Source organism: Odocoileus virginianus, chromosome 28, assembly GCF_023699985.2.
Source record: "Odocoileus virginianus isolate 20LAN1187 ecotype Illinois chromosome 28, Ovbor_1.2, whole genome shotgun sequence".
In the NCBI taxonomy this organism is placed as follows: domain Eukaryota; kingdom Metazoa; phylum Chordata; class Mammalia; order Artiodactyla; family Cervidae; genus Odocoileus; species Odocoileus virginianus.
Window position 1 is genome coordinate 15,412,360 of NC_069701.1, and position 24,960 is coordinate 15,437,319.

Consider the following 24,960-nt stretch of genomic DNA (forward strand, 5'->3'; position numbering starts at 1 on the left):
TGAAGGAATTTTGAACAAACGGAGCTCCCTCTTATTTCATGTCTTTTTTTTAAGGCTTCATTCCTTCTGTTTTATAGCCTGAAATTAATTTTTATTGATCATGTCCGCCCCCACCCCATCGCTCTGTTTATAAATGGCTCTGGAATGCCTTATACTTATTAACATCAATAATAATGGCTTCTGATATTTGAGTGTTTACAGTGTGGCCAGCTCTGTGCTAAGGGCTTTTAACTGCATCATTTCATACACCCAGCCATCACCCTGTGAAGGCACATGTATTACCCCCTCCTCTGCAGGGACCCGAGGCCTACACTTAACCGTTAAGAGGTAGAACGGGAACTTGAGGCTTGGTGTTCTGAGCTTCGGTGAAAGCCCGGGTTTTCTGCAGAGGCCTCTGGCTCTTGTCCTTCCCAGAGGCGGGGCCCTCCTACTCCAGTGGTGCTCAGAGTCCCGCCGTTAGTTTGCCAGCCAGTGCTCCTACCAGGCGCAAAGCTGCCTCCGCTGCTGCCAGCAGCCTGGCCTGCTTTTCCATAGCAGAACGTGCCGCGTTAACCCCCTGTGCGCCTCCGGGTGGCTTCTTTCTGTCAGAGTCATCCTATCTCATGACAGCCCTGGACACGCCCTGAAAGAGAAGCGGCCCTAATCACTCTGGAGGCCCACCCGCTTCTTTAAACTCTGCTCCCCCTTCACCTTCGCTTTTCTGCATGACTAAGGACAAGCTGACCTCTTAGCCTCCCAGCCCGGAAGGGGACCCGTGCTTATTAAAACCAAAATCAGAGCCCACAGAGAGCGCATTATGTTTTCTCTCACTTGCTTACAGAGTCCTCAGCTCACCCCACCAAGTTGCACAAGGTTTATGGATGTCAGACTTTTATAAGATTAAAGCATCTCATCTGAGTCAAATGACGAGGGATTTAGGGAAAGTCTCCCCTCATCCGGTCACGGATGATTCATGGAAAGGCTTGGGGGCGGGCGGTGCTCCATCTAGCATCTCTTGGATGTTCATCGGCCCAGCTTGAAGAGCATCCCTTTGTTTGGATGCCAAGAAGTCAAAGCAGGCCCTCCCACCTCCCCCTGCACACCCGGCTGTCACTCTGTAAGAACAAATTCCACCTTGGGATTGCAGATGCTGTTTCCCCTCCAGATAAGAAATACATCAAGGTAAAAGTGCACATGATTCAGGAGGAAGGTTGACAGTCATAAATACCAGAAAATGTCACAGGACATTGAAGAAGCAATGGGCTAGTCATAGTGGCTCAGATGAAAGGACGTTGGCTCGGAATCCTATTACCTGTCATTGTGTGGTGAGCGTCTCCTTTGTCCCTGTCTCGTCTCCCCGCATGGCAACTTGCCCTCTGTGCGTCTCGCCTGTGGCCAGCTGCATTCCTGCCAGAAACTCAACACCCTAGTGCCAAAGGAACCCTCCAGTAACCTTGTCGGTAGGAGGGAAGGGGTGCGGGATGCAAAGGAGGGCGACAATGGTGGTGCCTTCTTTTTTCTTTTCAGAACAGAAACGAGATGGAGAAGCCTCTCTTTAATCTTTAGTGGCAACAAGAAGCACTTTCTTATATTTCCAGGGAACTACACTCCCTGTGAGGATCATTTAGGAAAAGCAAAAACTACTGGTGCGAAAAGTTAGAAATTCAAAATGTTAAATTTTCTCTTGTAATCAGGCTTCCTTATTGTATGAGGGTTCATTATAGCACAGCTAGTTCCTATGTTGCAGTGTGGTTTTGTCTTACACCAGAGAAAAGGCCAGGATCCACAATGCTGATTCAGACACCTCCATGCAGTGGGCGCCAAAGAGAGCAGACTGTTTATTTGCACACTCCTGCCTTCCATAAACAGGAAAGAATGACTTGATTACCTAATAAACAGCATGAAAGAGTAAGACAAGTCTGAACGCCTTATGACAAGTCCCCAGCATGAGAACCTTCTTAACGCAGTGACATTTTCCAGAGTAGATTATATAGCAGAAATTAAGTATCTCCTTTTGGAGATCTGGGTCCACCTTTTCTTTTATGGAAACTACTTTTTTTTTTTTGATAGATTAGTTTCAGAATGAAAGGAAATTTGGCAGTGGCATCCTCTTTAATGACAATGTTCTCGTCAGAAAGCAAGAATATTTTGGATCTTAATTCTTTATGTTAGGAATTATCCATCTCTCTGCATCTTCAAGAAAGGTCTTGGTGAAGAAGCACCATGGACAGACCACATGGTCGCTGGGGGCTTCAGTTTCTCCATCTATGAATCTCAGATCTCAGGATGCAGAGGGCTGGGGGAGGCCTGCAGGGACACTGGCATTCCAGCCCCTCCTCCCCTGCCTACAGACCTGCACATCCATCATCACCTGCTCCTAAAAATAAAAAGGGGTATTTTCCTTTTCACTCTCACTTACTTGTTTCTAATACACCCTAGTGTAAATGGAACCCAGTTTCCCTAGTCCAGAGGTTAAGGTAGGATGTGTCGTGGATTCATTTCTCAAGTATATGGTCAAGACAGAGTCACCAAAAGCATATTTTTGGACATCTTTTCCAAGAATTTTATGGGTCTTTTAAGTCTGGGGCTTGACCTCCTATTTCATTAGAGAAAGCTGAAAATCATAGCTAAATTTAAGAAGGTGCTTAATTTTTACTATTTATTTGAAAACATCAACATTTTGGATCATTTCTGTGATGGTTACTTTATTCATTTCCCTTGACTAGAAAGTCCCAAAACACATGTGGGAAATGCTAGCTTCTGATTACATTTGTAAAATTCCAACCTTGACCCCAAAGCTGTGATTGTTCAAAATGCCAGATATACAGAATTATTTACTAGGCTTCAAGAGAGCTGTCCAGTCCTATAAATCCTGATTCTTAAACAAATCCCCCTCTGGGAGTAAAGATCAAAATAATACTGGGATGATGCAATTACTGGAGTGAACAAAGCCAGACTTCACGATGCAGAGGAATTATAAAGGAAGCCCACACAAACTTCTGGAGTCCTTTGTCCACTTTTGAATGCTCGCCCTTGAGTTTCTTTTGTGTTATCAGACAGTCCTCAAGCAAGAGGACTCACAAGCACTTATAAGATATCTGCGTCTGTGAGATAATCCTTTGCTTACAGTTTAGTCCCTCAATCATGTCCGACTCTTTGCGACCCCATGAACTACAACATGCCAGGCTTCCCTGTCCATCACCAACTCCCGGAGCTTGCACAAACTCATGTCCATCGAGTTGGTAATGCCATCCAACCATCTCATCCTCTGCCATCCCCTTCTCCTCCTGCCTTCTGCCTCCTCAAAGGCATGCTCTCACATCAGGACCCAGGAGTTGCAGGACAAACACTGACAAGGAGAAAGAGGACATGGACAGGGATCTGCCCCCACATTATCAGAACAGGAGCTTGATTGGTTGATGGTCCTGGGAGCTCTCAGCCCACATGTGATAGCAGTGGGAAACTGGAGACCAATTAGTGGGCTCTGTGAGTCCCTTTCAGGGTGGGTGCCATGGGCTACTTACTCCTCACTGATCCTTTATCCAAAGAGAGAAGAGCATTAACGTATCTAAGAACTTAACAAGAATATCTCTTGGATGATCTGTCATCCATCTGAAAGAAGTTCAGATGACTATAACCACCCCAGTTATCATCACCTACCATAGTGATCCTTGTTTCATCTGACCTAACACATACCCATGATACAACCATTAAGAGTCAGCTGAGGCTCCTGGAGGATAAGAGTGAAAAAGCTTCTTGCCATGTTCTTCACAGCCTTTGATAAGGGACCCCTGAAGCTTATTGGGATTATCTCAAGAGAAATGTTTAGAAACTTCCATTGATACAAGCAAGCAAAGGAAAGAAGCTTTCATGTCGCAGGTCATAGAAATACTAAAGAGAACTAAGACCTCACAGAGTTCCCTCCTGCCAAAGGCCCAGAACTTGTCTTATAAATAACTGTGTGCTTCCATGGTCTCCAGTTTCTTGCATAGTGACAGGAATATAGCAGAAGCTTGAGAATCGTGTGCAATGTTGAAAAGATAATCATCATCTGAGAGGAAGATGATTCTACTGCCGTCGTTTTCCTCCTAAAATCTGGAAGAAAAAGATGAAGGAATTTGGGGAAGCCCTGAATCCACCATCCATAATGCAAGCCTAGGGACTTGACATCATGTTTTCTTACAGTTAGTGCTTTAAAATCACAATGAAATTTTAATTAACTCTACTCAAGGGCATATGCTCCAAGATTTTCAAACAGTGAAAGAAACAGCAGTGTGGACTTCTGCACATGCCTCTTATAAGTAAATGACATTGGACTTCAAAGACCCAGTTACCACTTTGATTTTCAGCAGAGACAAGAAAGCTCTGTTCTGCGCCCAGAGAACCCTTGGACTTGGTGTTGCTTGGACTTGGGGTTGACTGGCTATTATCAGCGTTTAGATTCACAGTGTGGCTTGAGGTCTCTGTGTAGGGAAGGAATCTCAGGATTTGTAGAGCCCACTTTTGTCTCCTGAAACCCACAGTATTGACTGCAACCTGAGTCTGCCTCCATCCCTTACACTGGCTGCCGTTCCCGCCTGTATCTAAGAAGTTAGTGAGCATTTGTTCAAGGTACTAAAAACATGCTTAATAGAGAACTTTATTACTAAGTAGTTCTTATAAATGAAATGACATTGGAAGAGAGAGCAAGAGCTCTCTGAGGTCAGCCCCTGAACTTGGGGAGATTAGTCTGCATAGTGAATATAATCTTTACTCATCACCAGAGCCAGAATATCACCATCGAGTTTGGAGACATTTTTCTTGTCTGAGAGCTCCATCCACATGGATGCTCCACAGCTGTATAGCCATTTGGATTCCAACAGTGGTGTCTCGTCCAGCTGTGTCATCCTTGCCAGCCCTATGAGAGACATCTAGGCTCACTCTATCTCGTCTGTAGCTGGGTTCAGAGTTATAACCGGAATATATGATTAGGACCCTTCACAGAACTCTGCAGATCGGAAAGCTAAGAATACCAGCTGAGCCATGAAATCCCATATGTTATGGCTGTCTGATGGCGTATCCGGGGAGATGACCTCTAAGCGATTTTAGATTACTTTACAAACTTAGACGAACAAGCTTGACTAAGACGAAGGCTGCAAAAGCACCAGGCATCAAGAAAGAGTTCGCCTTCTCCAGATATGCTTCCTGGACTTGTTTTTCCGTGCAGACTGATCCTGTTTTTCACTGTCTGTCCATCCACAGTTTTGTTTGTTCGGTCCTGCATAATACACCACTCCCCTTCGCATTTCCTGCTTACATCCTGTCAGCACATGGACTCCGCAGGATCTTTGAGAATGAAGGGGAAGCACGCAGACCCATTTAAACTTCGCTTCCCAATTTTCCACTTGGCTCTGCAGCCTCTGGGAGCGTATTTCATCTTGAAGCACCGACCACAAGGAGGCCTGAACTATTAGAACATAGCCTTTCATCCATGAGCCTTTGGAGGCAAATATATATTGATGAACAGCAACAGTATCTGTCCTGTCCAGAGGATTGAAAACATAAAATTTAGGCTTTTTTTTTTTTTTTTATGAAGAGAGTAAGGATGTTCTCACAGTTTGTAGAACCCTAGGGCTTCCAGATAAGGCCTCACCACTGCAGCTGAGCCCTGCCTTACGGACTTCTGGTTCACATGTGACATCAAGCTAAGAGTGGGGGCCAGCCTGGCTGAAAACCCTTCAGGAGGTGGCCGTCTCCCCAGGCTCCCTGGGAGCACTTATGAGGCAGCTGTAGGGGGGGAGGTGTGAGGGAAACCCCTCCAAAGGCTGTGACCACAGCCTAATGGGGAAGGTAAGATGGTGTGATGTGTGCTGGGGATGAAGAGGTCTGCCCTGCTCCAGACACACAGCCAGGCACCCACATATATGCATAGCAGGCTTATTTCAGAGCCACATTTGACACCCATCCTCACCAATAGGCTCCCTTGGTGGCTCAGACAGTAAAGAATCTGCCAGCAATGCGGGAGACTTGGGTTCAGTCCCTGGGTAGGGAAGATCCCCTGGAGAAGGGCACGGCAACTCTCTCCAGCATTCTTGCCTGGAGAATTCCATGGAGAGAGGAGCCTGGTGGGCTACAGTCCATGGGGTTACAAAGAATCGGAAACAGCTGAGCAACTAACATTTAACACACTCACAAATAAGCAAAACCTCAGATTGCCAAATAATTCACTGCTTGAATATAACCCCCCAGTGGTGATGTATGATCATTAACAATGGCGTATGTGCTGAAAAACAAAGCATACATCATTCTAAATACCTTTTTGAGTTCATCAGAAGTGAGAAGGGGTCAGGGTTTCTTTTCTTTCACAGCAACCTCCACTGACCTGCACCTCACCTTCTGTGTAAGAGGCGCAAAGGAGAGACACATCTCACTTAGAACACCAAGCATTCTGCATTCATGTGGGCGCGTGTGTCCATGGAAAATACAAGAGTGGCAAGCAGATAGGCTAGCAGTATATTTGCCAAAGACTCAGCCCACTCCCCTAGTGCATATCAGAGATGACTCACGTCTTGCCTGTCTCCGAACCCCAACCTTCTGTGGGCACCTCTGCCCAGACAGGCTTCTCCCTCGCTCTCGTCCCACAGCGAAGGGAAGGTGGATGGTGCTCTGGGCAGACAAAGTGCCTGTTTCCCATAAAGCTGACGGATCAGGAGCATGGCCACGTTTGCAGCTTCCCATCCTCCCCCTCCTCCCAGTTTCCTGATCCACATGTCCTCCTGTTTATATGATCACATTTCCAAACGCCTGGACCCCAGAGTGGGTTGACGTTCCTTTTGGCCCTTCCTGGAGAATGTGCTTGCTCTCCCCACTTCTCCCTCGTGTTGTCCTGTCTTTGGTTTTATTTTCCTCTCCCTGGCAGGTCTGTCCCAAATGTGGGGTGCGGCCCCCTTTGTCTCCTTAGCACCCGGCATGGTTGTGTGACAGGCAGTATTGCACTTTCTGGATCCTACCTTAAATGTGCTGTCTTTTATTTCCCAAGCGCACTATCTGGATAGGGTAGTTAAAGGTATGGTCTTCCTTCCTCTATTTTCCAGTTGTCTTTGTGTGTGTGTTTGTGTATGGGCATAACAGAAGAAATGTGCATCTAGAAATACACATGTACCGTCTAAGCATGGCATCCCAATGCTGCCACGTCCCGGACTTTGTCGCAGCATCTACTGCCCCGGGGGCGGGTTTTGATCACCAGACGGTTGATATACCTGGAGTATCCTTCTTCCCCACCCCCCAAGTGCTCAATCTGTTTGTGACATTGCCATCATGCTGTTATCCTTCCCTTCCCATACACCCTTTCTGCCCCATCTCATGTCACCCTGCCCATCCCTGTGGCCCCTGGTCCATCAGAATTAAGTTGCTGGGAACCAGGGTGAGTGGTCTGAGACAGGAAGCAACAGAGACCCTGGAGCCACCTAAGAAATCTTAAGAACTCCATTCCCACTAGATACTGTGCCAGGCTCTGGAGTAATGAGGGGAAAACAGACCCCTGACCTCAGAGAGTAAATGGTCTGTTTGTTTGGATTTTTTTTTTTTCCCCTCTCCAGAGAAGACCTGACTTAGTTAAGTTTTATCTTTGCAGAGTGTTGCCTACAGGCAAAGTAATTCTTGCCATTTACATTAAGTAGATGGTACCTAATTTTGCAAAAAGCCCTCACTGCTCTAATGAGAAGTCTCTGAATGATCAGATATGTGTGCTCCAGAAAGGCTCCAAGCTCCCAGAGGAGAAATATCGTGCCATCTTCATCTTTTTATCTTTAAGCCCTCACACAGTACCAGGAACCAAATATATGCTCAGTGCTTAAGGACACATACTCTGGAGTCAGACTTCCTGAGTTTGAATCTAAACTCCAACACTTAATGAATTCAATGACCGACCTCCCTCCCTTCCCTTCAGAGTCCTTATAAAATGAGCTTGATAACAGAACTTGCCTCATAGGCTTGGCATGAGAATCCAATAAAGTAGTGAATGTAAAATGTTCAGCACGTGGGCAGGACGGGTGCTCAGTAAATGTTAACTGTGCTGTTTTATCATCATACGCTTAACCTCACCCTTAATTTGGAGAAGGACTTCATTAGCCAGGCTAATTTTTGAAACTGTAAAGAAAAAGACTAAGTTGGCTTTTAATAAGAGATAGCAACTGCTGTTTAAAAATTCATGGAAAGGATTTTAGGGCAACCTAAATGACTGAATGCTTTTCAACTGGGATATCTCTGCCAAATACAGCAAAGGTGATTATGGGGCCTATCCAATGGATGCCTGGTGTTGAGAAGCAAGGTTCCTTCAATTTTACGTACTGGCCTTCAACCAAGAATAAAATTATTGCAGCAAGAAGGAGTCACACCTCTGAGCCTCTTTAAAATAGGCATTTCACACATGATCATCATCAGGGGAATCCTCAAGATGGATTAAGTTTAATAATGTCACCATCTATTTGGTGAATGTTTTTCCTACTATGTGAAGTTTTTCCACATCCATGAGTCTTGAGTGAGTCCTGTGAATTTTTTTTAAGGGAACAGATAGAATTATACTCATTTGATTGGAAAAGGAAATTAAAGTTGAAGAAGTTGAGTGGCCCAGCCTGGATCACACTTGTAGTAAGTGGCAGAACCAGAATTTTATATTTCCTGGCCTAATCCATATTTCCAATATTCTTTCTTCTGTCATAGTCATGAAGACTGTCCCATTAATTTCCAGCATTTTTTCCTCCAAACCACATCGTCCAAGCTGACACCTTCACCAGGAAGTAACCCACATTCTCTCTCAAGCCACCTGTTCTGATCTGTAGTTCAGAAAATATTCACCAAACCTTGAGCTAGATTAGGTCAATGAATCATAAGTCACTTTAAAAGACAAATGTTTCTTGCCAAAAATCTAGCTCTCCACCAAGCCCCCATTGGACTGGCTCTCTGGTATAATGGGTGCTAGTAATTCCCAAAAAAGAATTCAGAGGCTGATATATGTAAGCCTGGGACTTTTCAGAGTAGAGTATTTTGCAGTTCAAAGACAAGCCAGCTTTTGTTCTTTCTGTCCCCTTGCCTTCGTAGACACTGAAGAAACAACAGCCACTCACCAAGTATATTGGCCTCTTCCTAAGTGTGAGGAAATGTGGAGCCACACAACAGAAGAGGCCCCGGCCTCCCAGAGAAATCACTAAAATTATGTTGTCACTGAAACACTAAAAATAGTTCCAACAAAACATGATGAGCATTGCTACAGAGGACATCCCTCGGCCACTTAGCAATGAGAGCCCTCCCCGCCTTAGGCAGGGCCCCATAGACCAAAATTGTGGGCCATAACATAACATATGAGAGGCCACTGAAGGCTTTTAAAAGCAGGATACTGACTTGATGGGGCTTCTCAGGCGGCAAAGAATCTGCCTGCCAATGCAGGAGATGCAGATTCTACCCCTGGGTTGGGAAGATCCCCTGGAAAAGGAAATGGCAGCCCACTTCAGTGTTCTTGCTGGGAAAATTCCATGGGCAGAGGAGCCTGGTGGGCTGCAGTCCATGGGGGTTGCAAAAGAGTCGGACGTGAGTGAGCGACTGAACAGCGCGCAGATGACTTTTTGACATTTATGATTTGGAAGGATCGATCTGGCCATATTGTGGGAAAAGTTGAGAAGGAACATTTAGGGGCAAAGAGACCAATTAGGAGGCTGTTGCTGTCATCCAGGTAAGAGATGATGGTGCCCTTGTCTGAAGAACTGCCTGTAGGGATGAAAACATACAAGAAGACCAGAACGAGAAACATAAGTGGGATAGGTATGTTATATAGCTCCTCTACCACATAAATAAAAACTAAATACCTTCAAGGATTCTGAAAGTCTTCTAGCTTCAAAGGGGTCTTCTTCATAGGCTTAAATAGGAGGTTGGAAATAAAGTAGCCCCTTGTCATTCAAAATGCATTATTTCTTTTGAAAAGCTTAGCCCTTCTCTAAACCTTAAAATTATATTATTTTGGGCTCTGGGAAATGCTCAGTATGAATCCTTCCAGAGAGGATTGTTAGTGCCAGTTGGGCTATCTGAATTATTGATGTGTTTCAGGGTTATGGAATTGATGAGTTTTAGCAACAGGTAAGGCAGGGTGTATTGCTTTAAGAAAGTCAACAGGTTCCCCCCCCCACCGCCCAGGAGGCCTGTTTATGCTGGCTAATGAGGGGTGTGATGATCTCAGAAGCAAATTGCCACATGAGAGCAAACCTCACTCAAGCCACAGGTACTCCAGGTGTCTCTGAAACCAGTGGGACAGTGCAGACCCTCAGGATAGAAACTGGTCCATTTAAAGAAACTGACCGTGGAGAGAGTATTCCTGTGATTTTTTATGTAGAGTGGACTCTCCCTGAGAATACAGGCTCCTCCTGGCAGTTTCAGAGCTGCACAGAATGTGTGCACCAGGCCCTGTGTGCTAAGCGGAGCTCACGAGAGCAGGGCTTCCCAAAGAGGGTTTTGTGGAATAGAATTTTGCACATGATTGTAAATGGTTGGGGTGGCAGCTGGGAGTTCTGAGGTCAAACTGGAAAATGTTCCAATAATCTAATACGCAGGTTTCTATGTTGTAAGACTCCCCAGAGGCTTTAATGTGTTTAGTGTGACTTTCTAGGATGAGAACATAGGATATATTGTTTCCTAAACTTATTTAACTATAGAGGTTTGCTTTTGAGGAACTCATAGATCTGGTAGTTCAAATAATTCACTTGCAGAAGCATTGATTGCGATAAGACCCATTTTAAATTGTCCTGGAACAAAAGTGAAAGTGTTAGTCACTCAGTTGTGTCTGACTCTTTGCAACCCCGTGGCCTGTAGCCCGCCAGGCTCCTCTGCCCATGGTGATTCTCCAAGCAAGAATACTGGAGTGGGTTACCATGTCCTCCTTCAGGGAAATAGGGATAGGGATCAAACCTGGGTCTCCTGCATTTCAGGCAGATTCTTTACCATCTGAGCCACCAAGGAAGCCCCATCCTGTCTTAAATTGTCTTGGAACAAAAGATAAAAGGCAACAATAGATAAATAGAGTATAAAAATATTGAGGGCAGAGGCTCTATCTCATCTGTGTATACCCCAGAATTAACGCATGCCTGGCATCCAATAGGTGTTAAGTAAAGTTTGTTGAAATTAAGAACAGAATTATCCAATTTGAGGTTATTTTGACCTTCTCTATTGGGTGGTGGTGCTGGAAGAGCCTAACAGAGCATCTCATCCAAATCTTCATTTCGTATTGAGTTAGCCAAAAAGTTCATTTGGGTTTTTCTGTAAGATGTTGTGGAAACACCCAAATAAACTTTTTGGCCACCCCAATAGATGAGGAAATTGAGGTCAAGAGAGGACAAATTACTTTGCCAAGATCCCACAAGTTAGGCAGGCAGAACCTAGGTCTCCCGCCTCATCCATTGATCCTTTTCAGCTCAAATATATGGAGTACTGGCTCTGTGCAAGGTACTAGTTTAGGTCCAAAATTACCTTTATGGAGGTTACATTCTAATGGAGGGAATAGACCTTAAATTATTGCAAAATGAATCATTTAAGTATGCTTGGGACAGTTGCTGTCAAGGAGAAGGACAGAGCACTAGCAAAGTCAGGTGGGCCTGGGCTGGGACTCAGGGGCCCTGAACCCATCTATCCTACTGCTTCCTGCTGAGCTGCGTGTTGACCCCATGACCGCAGCACTGGGTTTGTCTCAGCTCTCTCTGGCAAGGTTTGTATTTATGAGGACCATAGCTTTTGACCCAAATGTTGAACAGTTTGGACTGGCAAAGTGTTATTTTCTGGTTTGTGATTTTTGTAGTGAAGTTGGACCAATACAATGTTAAAACAAATAAGCCCAATAATAATAATAATAGCAGCTATCACTTATTAAATGCCTCCCTGTGTTATCCACTGTGGTAAATAATCAGTATACATTATCCCATTAACCTTCTTAACAACCCTTTGGATTGGGTATTAGCTCCATTTTACACATAACACAACTGAACTTGGAGAGTTAAATGATTTGCCAAACATTACATGGGATTCCCCAAGACTGGCTGCCAGTGCAGGAAACAGGTTTAAACCCTGGATCAAGACGATCCCCTGGAGAAGGAAATGGCAACCCACTCCCTGGAGAAGGGAATTGCAGCCCACTCCAGTATTCTTGCCTGGGAAATCCCATGGACAGAGGAGCCTGGCGGGCTACAGTCCCTGGGGTCGCAGAGTCAGACATGACTTTGCAACAACAAAGTAAGATGGTGGCACTGGGATTTGAACTGCTCTGTCCCGTTCCAAAGTCCACATTCTATTATAAGATTTTGTTTTTATTAAAAATTTAGGATTGAATGGTGTGAAACGGACACTGCCTTAGACAATCAGCATCTGAAAAAATATAACCAAAAGTTACTTCATTTTGGAAATAATGTATGTAGAATGTCTAGCACAGTGGTAAGCCATAGTAGACCCTCAGTATATGGCGACTGTCATTGTCATCACTGTCCTGAAGCATCTAAATCAGGGTTTGGCAGACTACAGAACACAGACCAAATCTGGCTCATCCCATTTTTATGAATAACGTTTTGTTGGAACACAACCATGCCCATTGATTTACAAATTGTATGTGGCTCCTTTCAAGCTATAATGGCAGAATTTGGTAATGACAGAGCCAAAAAGAGCATATGGCTCACAAGGCAAAATATTCAGTAGCTGGACCTTTACAAAATACTTTGCTGACTTTGATCTAGATAATTGCCTCAGTTTTCTTTTTGCCTTTCTATGACCCCTATCTGGGGTTGTGGATACAACTTATGATATGATAGTCCCTCTACTCAAACTAGAGAGAAAGTCATGACATCTAGAAGACTCAAATATTGTGTTCAAGCTGTATGTCTGGCTTTGTGCATCATGCATACATTATCTTATTTACTCCTCCCAACAACCCCATTGTATAAGTAGACTGAGGCTCAAAGGAATTAAATAAGGTACCTGGGTCTTACAGTCACTGAGTGGTAGAACCAGCCTTTGATATGACTCTGAAGCTTGTGCTCTTATTCAAGAGAGATTCTTTGCATCTTACACGAGGCTACACCTTGGAGCAAAAGAAAGCAGTCTACTACTACCCTTAACAAGTGGACCCTTGTTCCTCCGAGACTGATGTCAACATATGAGGCTTAATTTAAAGGAAGTCTCGGCTGGACGGACAAAACTTTAAATGGGACTAATTGGACAAAGAGGGAGCCTGTAGGTGCTTAGATCAGGAGTGGCTGAGGTCAGCTTCTGAGTCAGAATGCCTGCACGTCACAGCGCTGCTCCTGTGTTTCTCAGCTGCTGCCTCGATTTCTTCTGGGGTGACCATGCTGATGTCGTCCCGCTTCTCCCAACAGGCTTCTGCCAGGCAGAGACCCTATAGTCTACATTCGCTTCAAAGCTTCTGTGGGAATCCCTCCTGGGCTGGGAGTACACACTCAATAAATGTTTCTTCCTTTGAATGGAAAGTACAGTGGGCAGATTGACTGGTGGCTATGCTGAACATCTCAAGTATAAATTCTACTTTGTAATACCAGTCAAGAATAAAAAGGCCTTGAAACACTACAGTTTTAGATTCTAATTGATCTGCCATTTAGTGAGTTCCTACCTTGGCCTAGGCCTTGTACGAGACAGCCATATCCATACTTATTTCATTTAAGAGTAATGGGTCAGTTTTCAGTTATTTCATGATAGAAAATTCAGTTTACAGCTGTACTTGTAGCAGTTTGCTGCTCTTAATAATAAGACATTTATAGATGGCAGCGTGCTTTCACATCCATACCTTCACCCGAGACTGAGCAGGGTCAGAGAGAAGCCATGGGAGGCATCCTGGTGAGGCCTTTCTTGATGGCCCCTCTAAGAAAGGAGTTGGCAGATTTGTTAAAATGAGGACTTGATGAAATCCAAGCAGCAAAATAGAAGCTGGAGTGAAGCATGTAACTTAACAGATTCTCGAAAAGGTGGTAAGCAAAAACCTGCAAGCTTACTGGAATAATAATAGCTCCCACCTTATGATCTAGTCAAAGCAGAACTCAGGCAGAGTCTAAATATCGCCTGACCCTCCCTGATTAAATCATCCCAGCCCTCGCAGACAGATGGCCACTCCCATGTTTGGTTCCCACCATATTTTGTACATCTCCCTCAGGGCACTTAGCAGTGAAATATTTTGCTCATACAAATCTGTCTCCTTTGATAGGCTGCATGCTCCTCAAGAATAAGAACCAGGTCTTATTCATGTCTGTACCTCCAGTGCTAGCCCAGAGAAGGTGCCTAATAAATGACAGGCAGGCAGACAGATGTACAGATGAACACAATTAGGGGCGAGCGGCCTGCCCGAACCTGCCCTGGCATTCCCAGACAGCCCTTGTTAGGCACTCTCGTGGCAGTCATCCAGGCTGCTCTGAGTGGCTGAGGATCAGATGGGAAGAAAGAGACCCCAGGACTCTCCCTCAAAGCAAAGACAGTTGTTCAGGAGGAAATCGGACAAAACAAATGCGAAGCCTAAGGTCCCATACAATGGGCCTAGTCCCAAGGCCTGAGAAAAGTACAGCCCTTTAGATGAGACCCAGATGTGCTGAGGCAACAAGAGGAGTAAGCAAAGAGGATGGTCATTCCTTTGTTTTAAACAAAACAGAGGCAGGAACAACAGGCAAGAGTGAGCAAGGAGCGAAGAATCAGCCCCACAGCTCCACTGGCCAGATTTGGATAATCCCACATCTGTTGACTCTGGCTCTAGACTCCTGATCACTTTGGAAAGAGGGGGTTTTGGATACAGGTGTGGGCTTCAGACCTAGCCCCGCTACCTCCTGAAAGTTCCATGTCCTAACCATGTGGTCTCAGCAGGCCCTTCCACCTCTGAGTCCCAGTAGCCTTAGAAGTAAGGGGCAGTTCTAACGATAGGCATCCCCAGGTACCCAGGGCATCAGTGAGCTGACGAATGTGAAGGCCTTTTGTGAGCTGACAGGTTGAGTGTGAGTGTGTGTGAGCACAGCCTGTGCCTGTGGTTGACCAGACCCTGACTCTGGCTGCTTTGCCTTGCAGAGGGTTGCCCTGGCCTGTGCAATGGCAACGGCAGATGTACCTTGGACCTGAACGGGTGGCATTGCGTCTGCCAGCTGGGCTGGAGAGGAGCTGGCTGTGACACGTCCATGGAAACCGCCTGTGGCGACAGCAAAGACAACGATGGAGGTAGGGCCCTGGCACCCACGGGCCCCGTGCGTCTCCAGGGCAGTGGGAGACACAGAGTGGAGGGTGGGCATTACTGAGCGAATAGGCCCCCAACCCTCCGGCTCTCCAGTCTAGGGGGCCCTAGGGTAGGCATAAAATGGCACCTGTCATCTAAGGAATGAGCACGTATCCCTCATTGTTCCATTGGAATTAATTAAGCTTAACTGATGCAAACAAAATGTGTTGCCATCTGACAGCAAGTGCAGAGGAGAAGGCATATGAATGAAGGAATTTTCTCATCATGCATTAACGGAGTGAGTTGCCTAGCAAAGTTATGAGATTCCCCCACTGGAAGTGGACAAGAAGAGGCCACCCAATTCTGTATCACAGAAAGTACCAGAAAGGATGCTTCTCCAGGGGGTTTTGGGGTGGGGGGGAGCAGGTTGAGTTACCTTTGGTCGAGGTCCCTTCTCCTCTGGTTCTGGTGGAAACCCTCACTAAGAGTCCTGGGGGCCACCTTTACCCCCACGCCTTCTGTCCCTGTGGATTTGTAGTAGAATTCATCTTTGCTGGAGTTTTTTTTTCCCCAAGTACTAGGCAGTCAGAACCCTGAGGAAGAGAGGCCTACTCTTGTGAAACATGTATTAGCTGAGAACGAATAGTCCACGGTTCTAATCCCAGTTCTGTCTTTGGCACTCTGAGTGTCACTAAGCAAGCTACTTGAGTCAGTGGGCGTCAGACTCCCTACTTATAAAATGAGGCCCTCGGATCATGAGAGCCCTTCCAGTCTTTATCTTAGCCCTAGGATTAGCCTTTGCTATCTGTTATGTGAAACTTGGATAAATACAACCACAAGGTGCTTTAGTTTCCTACTTGGAAAATGGGATGATTCTTCATGCCTCTACCAATCTCAGGGGGTTATTGGGAGAATAAAAAGATACACCAAAAAAAAAAAAAAAAGATCGGAACATTTAGCCCTTCCTTTCGAATGATGGCCTAACAGTTGACTTCATCAAAAATATGTGTTTATGCAGCTTCTGTGTTTATGCCAAGGGACTTTCTGGTCTAAAACTGCACAGAGTAGAAAATCCAAGGCCAGAAACTCAGCATCCCAACCTTTGGGACCCTTCTACTTAGTGCAGTTCAACAATCTCAGAGCAGCATGAGGACTAAAAGGCCAGTGTGTGCTGTCGTGATTATTCTGGTTCATTTACCTTATGTTGGCTCCAGCAGCTCTGGGCTGTTTCAGACCACTGGTCTTTGTCCGAGCCCCCAGCTTTCAGACCTTATATCTGCTGCCTGAATCCAGAAGGAGGCCAAGCCCAATGCACCCAGTCCTCGGCCCCATGGAGTAATTTTCCACAAACAGCCCGTGGGGTTGGGCCACAGTTAGGCAGGCAGAGACAGCAGGTCCATGCTCTCCTCCTCAGATCTCACAGGACTGAAATGTCTCTTAACCTGAAACTTGCAAAGCTCATTAATTCTTCTGCTGCATAAATATCCAGAGTTCCCTATTAGGGGGCCAGACCTTAGGCCAGGCACAGGGATGAATAAGTCCTGTCCCCACACTCCAGGAACTCAAGTGAGGGAGAGAGACCAAAGTGAAGTGCTAATAGACGGTGAGACATGCTGGGGCAGAGTTCCATATTGACTGTCATGGGGATAGGAAAACATTCATCAAGAAGGCGATACTTGAGTAGGCAGGTTTTATTGGAAAGGAGAGGACTTTCCATTTGGATAAAACATCACAGGCAGAGCAAGGGCTCCATGTAGCCCTGCCTTCCAGGAAGATAAAGGACAATCATGTTTGATCTTCATAGAAAGGAGATGTCAACCTAATTATCTCCCTAACTTCCCCTTTCACTTTGACTGTGTAGACACAATTCCATGACCAGCAATGACATTCGTGTAGTTAGGAAAGAAAAGGAGAGGAGACGTACCATGAAGTCATCCCCTTTGCAGGAATCCAGGGTCTTGGCCAAAGCCTTCAGAGGGCTATTGATTATCTGAGAAGCAAAAGAACTGGGTGTCCTTGAGAAATGCCAGGAGAAGGTATACCTCCCCAAAATGCACATCCCAGAATAGGTCATAAAACAAGGTCCATTTACTCCATCACATGAAGCACAATGCCCATGTATCTGTTCACCATGCTTCAGAGCTAGCCTCCCAGGGCCCAGACTCCCCAGTGTTGACAGGGTGGGTGGGCACACAGGAAGCCCAGAGCCCCGCAGCCCTTGAAGAGTGTCTCATCATTGGAAACGGGGCTGAGCCAGACCCCAGGGGAAGAGAGCCTTCTCCAGCTGTCCAGGAGGTGAACCAGCAAGAAGTGGAAAAGAACCGTCAACAAATCGCCAAGTGCAGGAGAATATACCTCTTCCATTTGCAGAGCATGTTTGGACTGGAGTGAGTTTTTATATACTTTCTAGCGAAGCCATACATGAGTACTGTAACCTGAGGTCATTCACTCACTCAGCAAACATTAACTGAACATCTCCTCTGCATCGGGCCCTCTCCTGGGTTCTGAGACTTCAGAGACAAGTGAGACATAGTCTCTACCCTTGTGATGTTCACGGTCTGGAGAGAGAGAGACAGACAGCACCCATTGCAGATGCAGTGGAATCATGGCAGTGATAAAGGAGCATCCCTCATGCAGCTGATGTTATCAAATGCCTGGTACCCTCCTGGGAACCGTGATGTCCCATGGGGCTTCCAGTCCAGCCAGGAAGACATCCATGGGTCATCCTGGTTGGGAAGGCTGGAGGGACCACACTGTTGAGGGAGCTTGGCCTTGGGTTCTGAACTGTGAAATGAGGCAACAGCCCACCTCAGGAGCCTCTCAGTTTGGTGGGCTCTCTACCCATCGGAGGAGCCAAAAGGAAGGGGAAGGGGGTCCCCCCCGCTTTGAAGGATGGCACAGATGAAGCAGCTGAGGGAGTTAGACTGTCCCCAAGTGCTGAAGGGGGCAAGACTGTCCTCACTGGCCCCTCTAGGTCTTGGCCAAACAGGGGCAGTTTTAGTGGAGGGAGAAACAGGGCAGGCTTTACCCAGCAACATGGGGTGAGCCAGAGTAAGCACTTGGCTGTCTGAAGTTCAGTCAGGCACACATTCGTTGGGCTCCTGCTATCTCCCAGGTCGCACGCTCCTTTCTCAGAGGATATAAAGACCAGTGAACATGGCCCAGCCCGTTCTCCCTTAGGAAGCTCACAGTCATTTGTAAGAAATTGTTATCCACACAAACCAAATCTAATGGAGGCAGAATGAAATGAGCGCCTTTATTTCAGTCACGATGTGGGACACAGCAGGATCCCAGATAAATAAGCCAGAAAGTGAAAGTGAATTTGCTCAGTCATGTCCATGACTCTCTGCGACCCTATGGACTGTATTCTGCCAGGCTCCTCTGTCCATGGGATTTTCCAGGCAAGAATACTGGAGTGGACTGCCATTTCCTTCTCCAGGGGATCTGCCCACCCCAGGGATCGAACTCGGGTCTCCCACATAGTGGGCAGACTCTACCGTCTGAGCCATCGGGAATCCCTAAATAAGCCAGGGTGGAGGGAAAAATGTTAGAGTCCTGCCGAGTCATTGCTTTTGGCTGATGTGACTCAGGGGCTTGGAGAAGGAATTCGCAGCAGTTAATGTGAGTAACAGGACTGGAGGACACAGAGAGCACAGACTTGAGTTCCCTCCTGCCACCCTGCCTGTTACAGACAGGGAAGCTGGGGCCCAGAGAGGGGATGTGATCTCATTCACATCAGAGTTGCACAGAGAGTCATTAACACGGCTGGACTAGGACCCGAGACCCTTGAGCCATTCTGTGTGATCTCACGGACCACCTCTCCATGGTGTTTCATCTTCCTCCCAGGCATGTCGGGTACTTAGTCCAATCTAAAGGACCAGAGGACCAGAGGATGACAGTGATAGCTCATATAAGCAACTGTGCACCCACCCAACAACACTGGGAGGTGTGTGGTATTCTGATACCCTCACTATTTCCTTACGATGAGGAAGCTAGGGCTTAGCAAAGGGAAGCATTTGGCTCAGATCATAGAACTGGCAGGTGGCAGAAACTGTATAGTCCCTGGGGTCTGGCCACACAAGAGCTTTTCAGCATGCCTGGACCTCAGACTCACGATTCCATCATAAACCTAACCATGGCCCTGCAAGTTATCTGAAAATTCCTGGCTTCTCTTCTTTCCCAATTTGCTAGGCTTAATGCAATTCTTTACAAATGAAACTTGAACTTCAAGATTCATTAAGAAAGCTGTTGCAGTGTTTTTTAACTGAGGCCCCCAAAAACATGTTTCACAATATGGCCGAGTCGGGTTTAGCTTTATTGGTTTGTTTCTGTTTTCACTTATGGTTGTTGTCTAGATTTTAAAACAGAGAACAGATCCTGAACGTGAATTAGTGATTCCCAGTCTCTTAATCTGCTGTCAGGGCTGCCCAGTCAATCTAACCTGCCTCCAGATTTCACTCCGAGCATTGGCTGGTGAGGGGCAACAGCAGGGAAGCTGGCAAGCAGAGCCCCTGACTCCCCATGAAAGGCAGTTCCTCCTTGTGGTACATTTGACGAGTAAGATGTGCCCTATGCTTATGTGCCCTTCAGAAAGCGCTCTGTGAAGTGCTGTCCCATGCACCTTCTCACATGTTCTCACTGACCCTCTGAGGGTGCATTTGTGCCCATTTCAGAGATGGAAAAACTGTGGCTCAAAGATGCTTGTTGTTGTTGTTCAGACAGTAAGTTGTGTCCAACTCTTTTCGACCCCATGGACTGTAGCAGGCCAGGCTCCTCTGTCCTCCACTACCTCCTGGAGTTTACCAAAGATGCTAAGTGACTATAAAATAAGAATAATAAGGCCTACCTTGCAGGATTACTGTGAGGATTACAGGGGGTGTATTTAAAGTGCCTGAGAAACAACATACCACAGTGATTAGAAGCAGGATCTGTACCCAGATTGTCTGGATTCAAATCCTGGCTCCCCCATTTGCTGGCTGTATGACCGTGAGTGAGTTATTCAACTTCTCTGAGCCGCAGATCGTCACCGGTAAATGTCATCTCTCTTCGTCTTGCTCCTTTCCACCTGTAATAACAGAAGTGTGATGTTTATTATAAAATAAATATATATTCATATATAAATCATTTTTAAAAATTAGAATTATATTCTCTATAAAATTTTACAGTCTACTTTTTGGACTTATGATTAGACTGTATTTTTCCATGTCATAATGTATCTTGACCTTTTTCATCTTTTAGTTAAAATTTGTATTCCAAACTATTACATGCTTACTGCTAGAAGGAAAAAAAAAATCAAATACACACAAAGGAAAATAGTAGCCATCATTTAGAGAGCATCTCTAAGGGCCAGGGACTGGGCTGGACACTCTGTGTCCATAAACTCCAGCCCCTCGCAATGCACTTGAAGGGCAGATACTTACAGGCTGGAAAGCTGAAGCTGTCTGAGCTGATGAGGCTTTCCCAGAGTCATATCATGAATCAGTGGGAAAGCCAGGATGCGAATGGAAGCTGTGCTTAAAAAGAAGCCAAAGAAAGGAAACATCCACTGGAATTTAAGCACCCATACCCCTTGTGATAAAGGATCTTTAAGCAGCTTCAAAGTGTGTTCCTCTCTTTAGACCCTGTTGGCCCCATAAAGCAATCATGGATTGCAATTCAGATCATTGATGCAACCTGGAAGGAGAAATTTCAGGAAAACTGAGGACAAAGCTCTCTGTCCTCTCTTCTCCTCCTCATCTCCCATCGTTGGCACATAAAGCCATAGAGTTTGGCCACACTTCAGACTATCTCTAAACCACGTTTCTCATGATAAGAGACAAGAGAGAAATTGACCTTTTAAAATCCTGTGTTCTGAGGAGCAGATAAAGATTTTGCAAGCCTTTTCACGGAAGGCACAGAATTTATTACAGCAGATGACGAAAACTTCTCCCAGATGTGTACAGACGGGGAGGCACATTCCACCCTCCACCCCCCAGGGCCGGCCCAGATGCTGCTCTCAGCCTGCTATAAAACACGTCTGGGGCCAGACTGCAGGCAGCCACAAGATGAGGTCGGCGGGTGGGCTGCCGAGCCTGGGGAGGAGTTAAGCCTGCAGAGAGAACTGGCTGGACTGGTTAGACCCTGTCTACAGGCCCACTGGGCTAAGGAACCGTGCAACACTCTGATGAAAAGAGTTTGCTAGGCCACAAATTGCCCACACCCGCCCCTAGCCCTGCCCTCCTTTCAGCTGCTTCTTGCCCATCCTTCTAGTCTCGGTTTAAGCATTCCGTCTTCCAGGAAATATTCCAGCCCTCAGCCCATGTTGGGGTCCCCGCTTTGGGCTTCCACAGCCCCCCACCCCCGCTTCCTTCTTCTCCTGCACACGGGGACTCTGACTTGCCACACTTGGGGGTCCTTTGGAGGCGTGACGGTTTTCTTCCTATCTGTGCAGTGCCTAGTGCAGGGCCTGCCAGCCGTGTGACAGATGCCGAAGGAACAGAGTATACCTGTCCCGTGTGCCTCCTTTCTAAGGAGAGGAACGAGCTCTTCCCAGGGTGGGTGGTGAAGGGGAGGAGGGGTGACTTCCATCACACCCCGTAGCCCTCAATGGGCCCAGTCGAACTGATGGAGCTGTTTGACTTGGGATCCTCACGCATTCAGTATTCATTTTTTCATTCATTCAACAAACACTCTCACGGCACACAGAGCCCTGTGCTATATGCATTTGGGATAAGAAACAAGTCACTTCTGCCCTCTGTGGACAGGGGAACAAAGCTGGGGGAGCCAGGATGTCCCAGAAATGATGGAGAAAGAGATGCAGACTGTGGAGCTGGGCCTGAATTTGGAGACAGAGAAGAGACCAGGGCCCCAGCTGCCGCTGCACTAGTGGTATGATTTTTGGGTCAATCAACTAACCTGACCCCAGTGTCCTCTTTGTAAAGATGAGAAGGGCAGCTCAGTCACCACCTTCTATAGAACCCTCAGCACCTGTCGCTTTCTATGAACGTTCCAGCAGGCGGCCACCAGGGGAGATGGGCCTGTGGTGTAGAAAGGCCATGAAGTGACTGTCAGACAGGTTAGCCCCAGGGGCTGCCCTCCGCCCTGACTGATGGGGCCACTGACAGCGGAGAAGGACTTGGTCACCTGAGGTCGCAGCACTCCCTGGCAGCTGTGAAGATCACAGCACAAACGGGGAGACGTTGCTGGTCAGGACTCCGACTGATGGCAGAACTCTTCACCCGTTCCTGTGGGCGGCTCCCCTCTCTGCAGAGGGTGATGGACACCAAGGCTTTTTTTCATTGAAGTTCTCACAGCTGGAGAGTGACAGGCTCAGGGAAGGAACCCTGTCTTCGGGCTTCTTAGCCTGGATTCTTTCTCTCCACTTGCCCCTCTCCAAGGTCAAGGACACCCATGGGCAGGCTGGGCACTGAGGAGGAATGCAAGAGCAGCTGGCACGGCCCTCATCCTCTGGGGGCTAGCGCAGGATGTACATGCAAGTGTTAGCAGAGCCTCGCTGCACACACCACGTGGCATCTCATCACTATGGGGCTTCGCGTTCAAGGGTCAGGAGAGCAAGAACTGCTGTGGAATGTTCATTTAGTGCCCCAGAGACCTGGCTGCCTTTTTCTTTTTTCGCAGCCTACCCTTCCTTCCTTCCTTTTTTTTTTTTTTTTGTCTTTCTTTTTAATCTCTACTCTGCCTTTTTTCTAGCTGTTTGCTTCTTCCTTCCCTGCACCCCTCACTCCCACCAGAGGCCACAACTGGGTGCGGCGTTGCTTCATGGCCGGATCCTGGACAGCCTCTGACCCTTCATTTGCCCTTCGTCACTTCCACCATATAAAGAGAGAGAGGAGGCCTTAGAACTCTCTGGGAAAAGGGAATTTCTGGAGGAAACGTGGAATTGCCCCCAAGTTGGAGTTTTAGGGTTTAGGAGGGCTGTACTGAAGATTTGAAAGAAGTAGAGGAAAATCTTCTCTATTTTCCTGCTGGATTTGGGAGTTTTGTTTCTGCTGCTGTGATCACAAGGGTCTCTCAAGGAGACTAGTCAATGCAGGAAACATGGACATAAGGCAACCAATGTGTGTATAACATACAATTAAGTGAGATAAGAAGTGCATGGAAAATCTAAATGTCTTTAGCCAAAACCAGACAATCTTGAAAACCATATATTGCTGTGTTTCTAATCTACCCCCAAATTTACTTTTCTGTCCCCACAATATACTTTTTCCTCTTACTACGCCTTTTCTAAAATTTGTCATCCATGCCGAAGAATCTGAAACCGTGCAAGAGTCTTGGTTACTGTGAGCAGCTATACGCCCTGCTGCAGGCTGCCGTGTGCTGCATTTGAAAATACAGGAAAAGGTTTGCATGGAAGCCAATCTCATAAACTGAGGCTCTGATGAGAATCTCGTGGGCCCTACTCATTTAAAAACTATTGTTATGTATCTCATTTAACTGTGATGGTCTCTATTAATGGGGTTTAGCCCACATTTACAACTCAGCAAATATTTGCCGACTGAATGATGAGGGAGCTTCCACATAGGGAGGTGTGGGCGGGCAGCATTCTTGGCCGGACATTAATCACTCTGTGCTGTGAAGCCTACAATAAACAACTCCACAGTCCAGGGGTTTCTCATAAGAGCACGGTGTGTGGTACGTCCCCATTTCGGAGAACCCCAGTCTTCAGGTCCCCTGGGGTCTCTGCTTCCCTGACTCGTAGGTGTGTTGCTGTGGCTGTGTTTCTCTGATTCAGTTCTCCAAGGCCAGGCAGACTGTCTGCAGAAGGAGTAGCCCTGAAACACGGGTACGGGGGGGGCCGCTCTGTTACTGGGGTCCCTGTTCAAGGGGAGCACCCAGCCGGGGGCTAGCAGTAGCTCATGTCCATCAAGCACTTACTCAGGAGCTGGTCATCATGCTCAGCGTGCTACGTCTGTGATCTCACCTAATCCTCCCAGCGTCTCTCTGAGCTAGGTCTGACTGTTCACGTTACAGACAGGTGAACTGAAGCTCAGAGCCCTTACAGAGACTTTAAAATTTCTAGCCGAATAGTCAACTAGATCATCACCAGGGCCCTCTCACCACAAGAAGCAGCAATTTTGTTTAAGATTGATTGCTAAATTTGTTTTTTTAAAGGAAAGAAGTAAGAGGTATGGAGAACCCCAGATTCCAGAGGCATGGATGAAGCTGGAAGCTAAGGCAGTGGGTGGTGACCCTGAAATGAGTCAGCCCTGGTCTCTAAGAGGTCACTGTGTGGGGAGGGAGACAGAGAACACGGGAATTCCAATCCGGGGAGATGAGTGCAGTTCTGGAGGTCACCAGGGCACTGGAAGAGCTCAGCAAGACTCACAAAGTCGGGCTTTCCACTTAAATAGTTCCTACATCCCTTCAGGAACAGAGAACCTTTTCTGTTTCACAAAGAACTGAGTTCAGATTCCGAGTCAGCTTTTTTACTGACCGACTGCGTGATCTTGACCAAGTTACCTTACCTCTTGGAACCTCTGGTTCCTTCTCGTCGAAAATGGGGGTAATGGTGGTGACAGTGGCTACTTCACAGACCTGGGAAGATTCACTGACATTTTTCTTGAAAACATTCCTTGTAAAGCATTTAGCACAGTGCCTGGCCCTCAGTAGGGGGCAGCTGTGATTATCATCATCGTCATTTAATACAAAAATTAATAATAGTCATTCCTGGCTAACCTTCCAGCCAGGACCAGAGAACAGGAAACCGTTCTTCCAAGGTGCCATGAAGCAGAGTGTTTATAAAGAGGTGAAAGACTGGTTTCCAGGGACTGCTCCGA

At 46.6% G+C, this 24,960-nt stretch overlaps 1 protein-coding gene across 11 annotated transcripts in view; it reads left to right on the forward strand.

The window, feature by feature from the left end:
• The window catches only part of TENM4 (teneurin transmembrane protein 4), an 861,213-nt gene that overhangs the window by 731,773 nt on the left and 104,480 nt on the right, over positions 1–24,960 (forward strand). For 8 of the 11 annotated variants that reach the window (XM_070457221.1, XM_070457226.1, XM_070457220.1 and 5 more), the window contains 2 exons: positions 6,998–7,024; positions 15,043–15,189. In XM_070457221.1, the coding sequence (XP_070313322.1) occupies positions 6,998–7,024; positions 15,043–15,189 (174 nt within the window). The remainder of the gene's footprint in view (positions 1–6,997; positions 7,025–15,042; positions 15,190–24,960) is intronic. The other 3 variants (XM_070457224.1, XM_070457225.1, XM_070457228.1) reach the window with 1 other exon arrangement.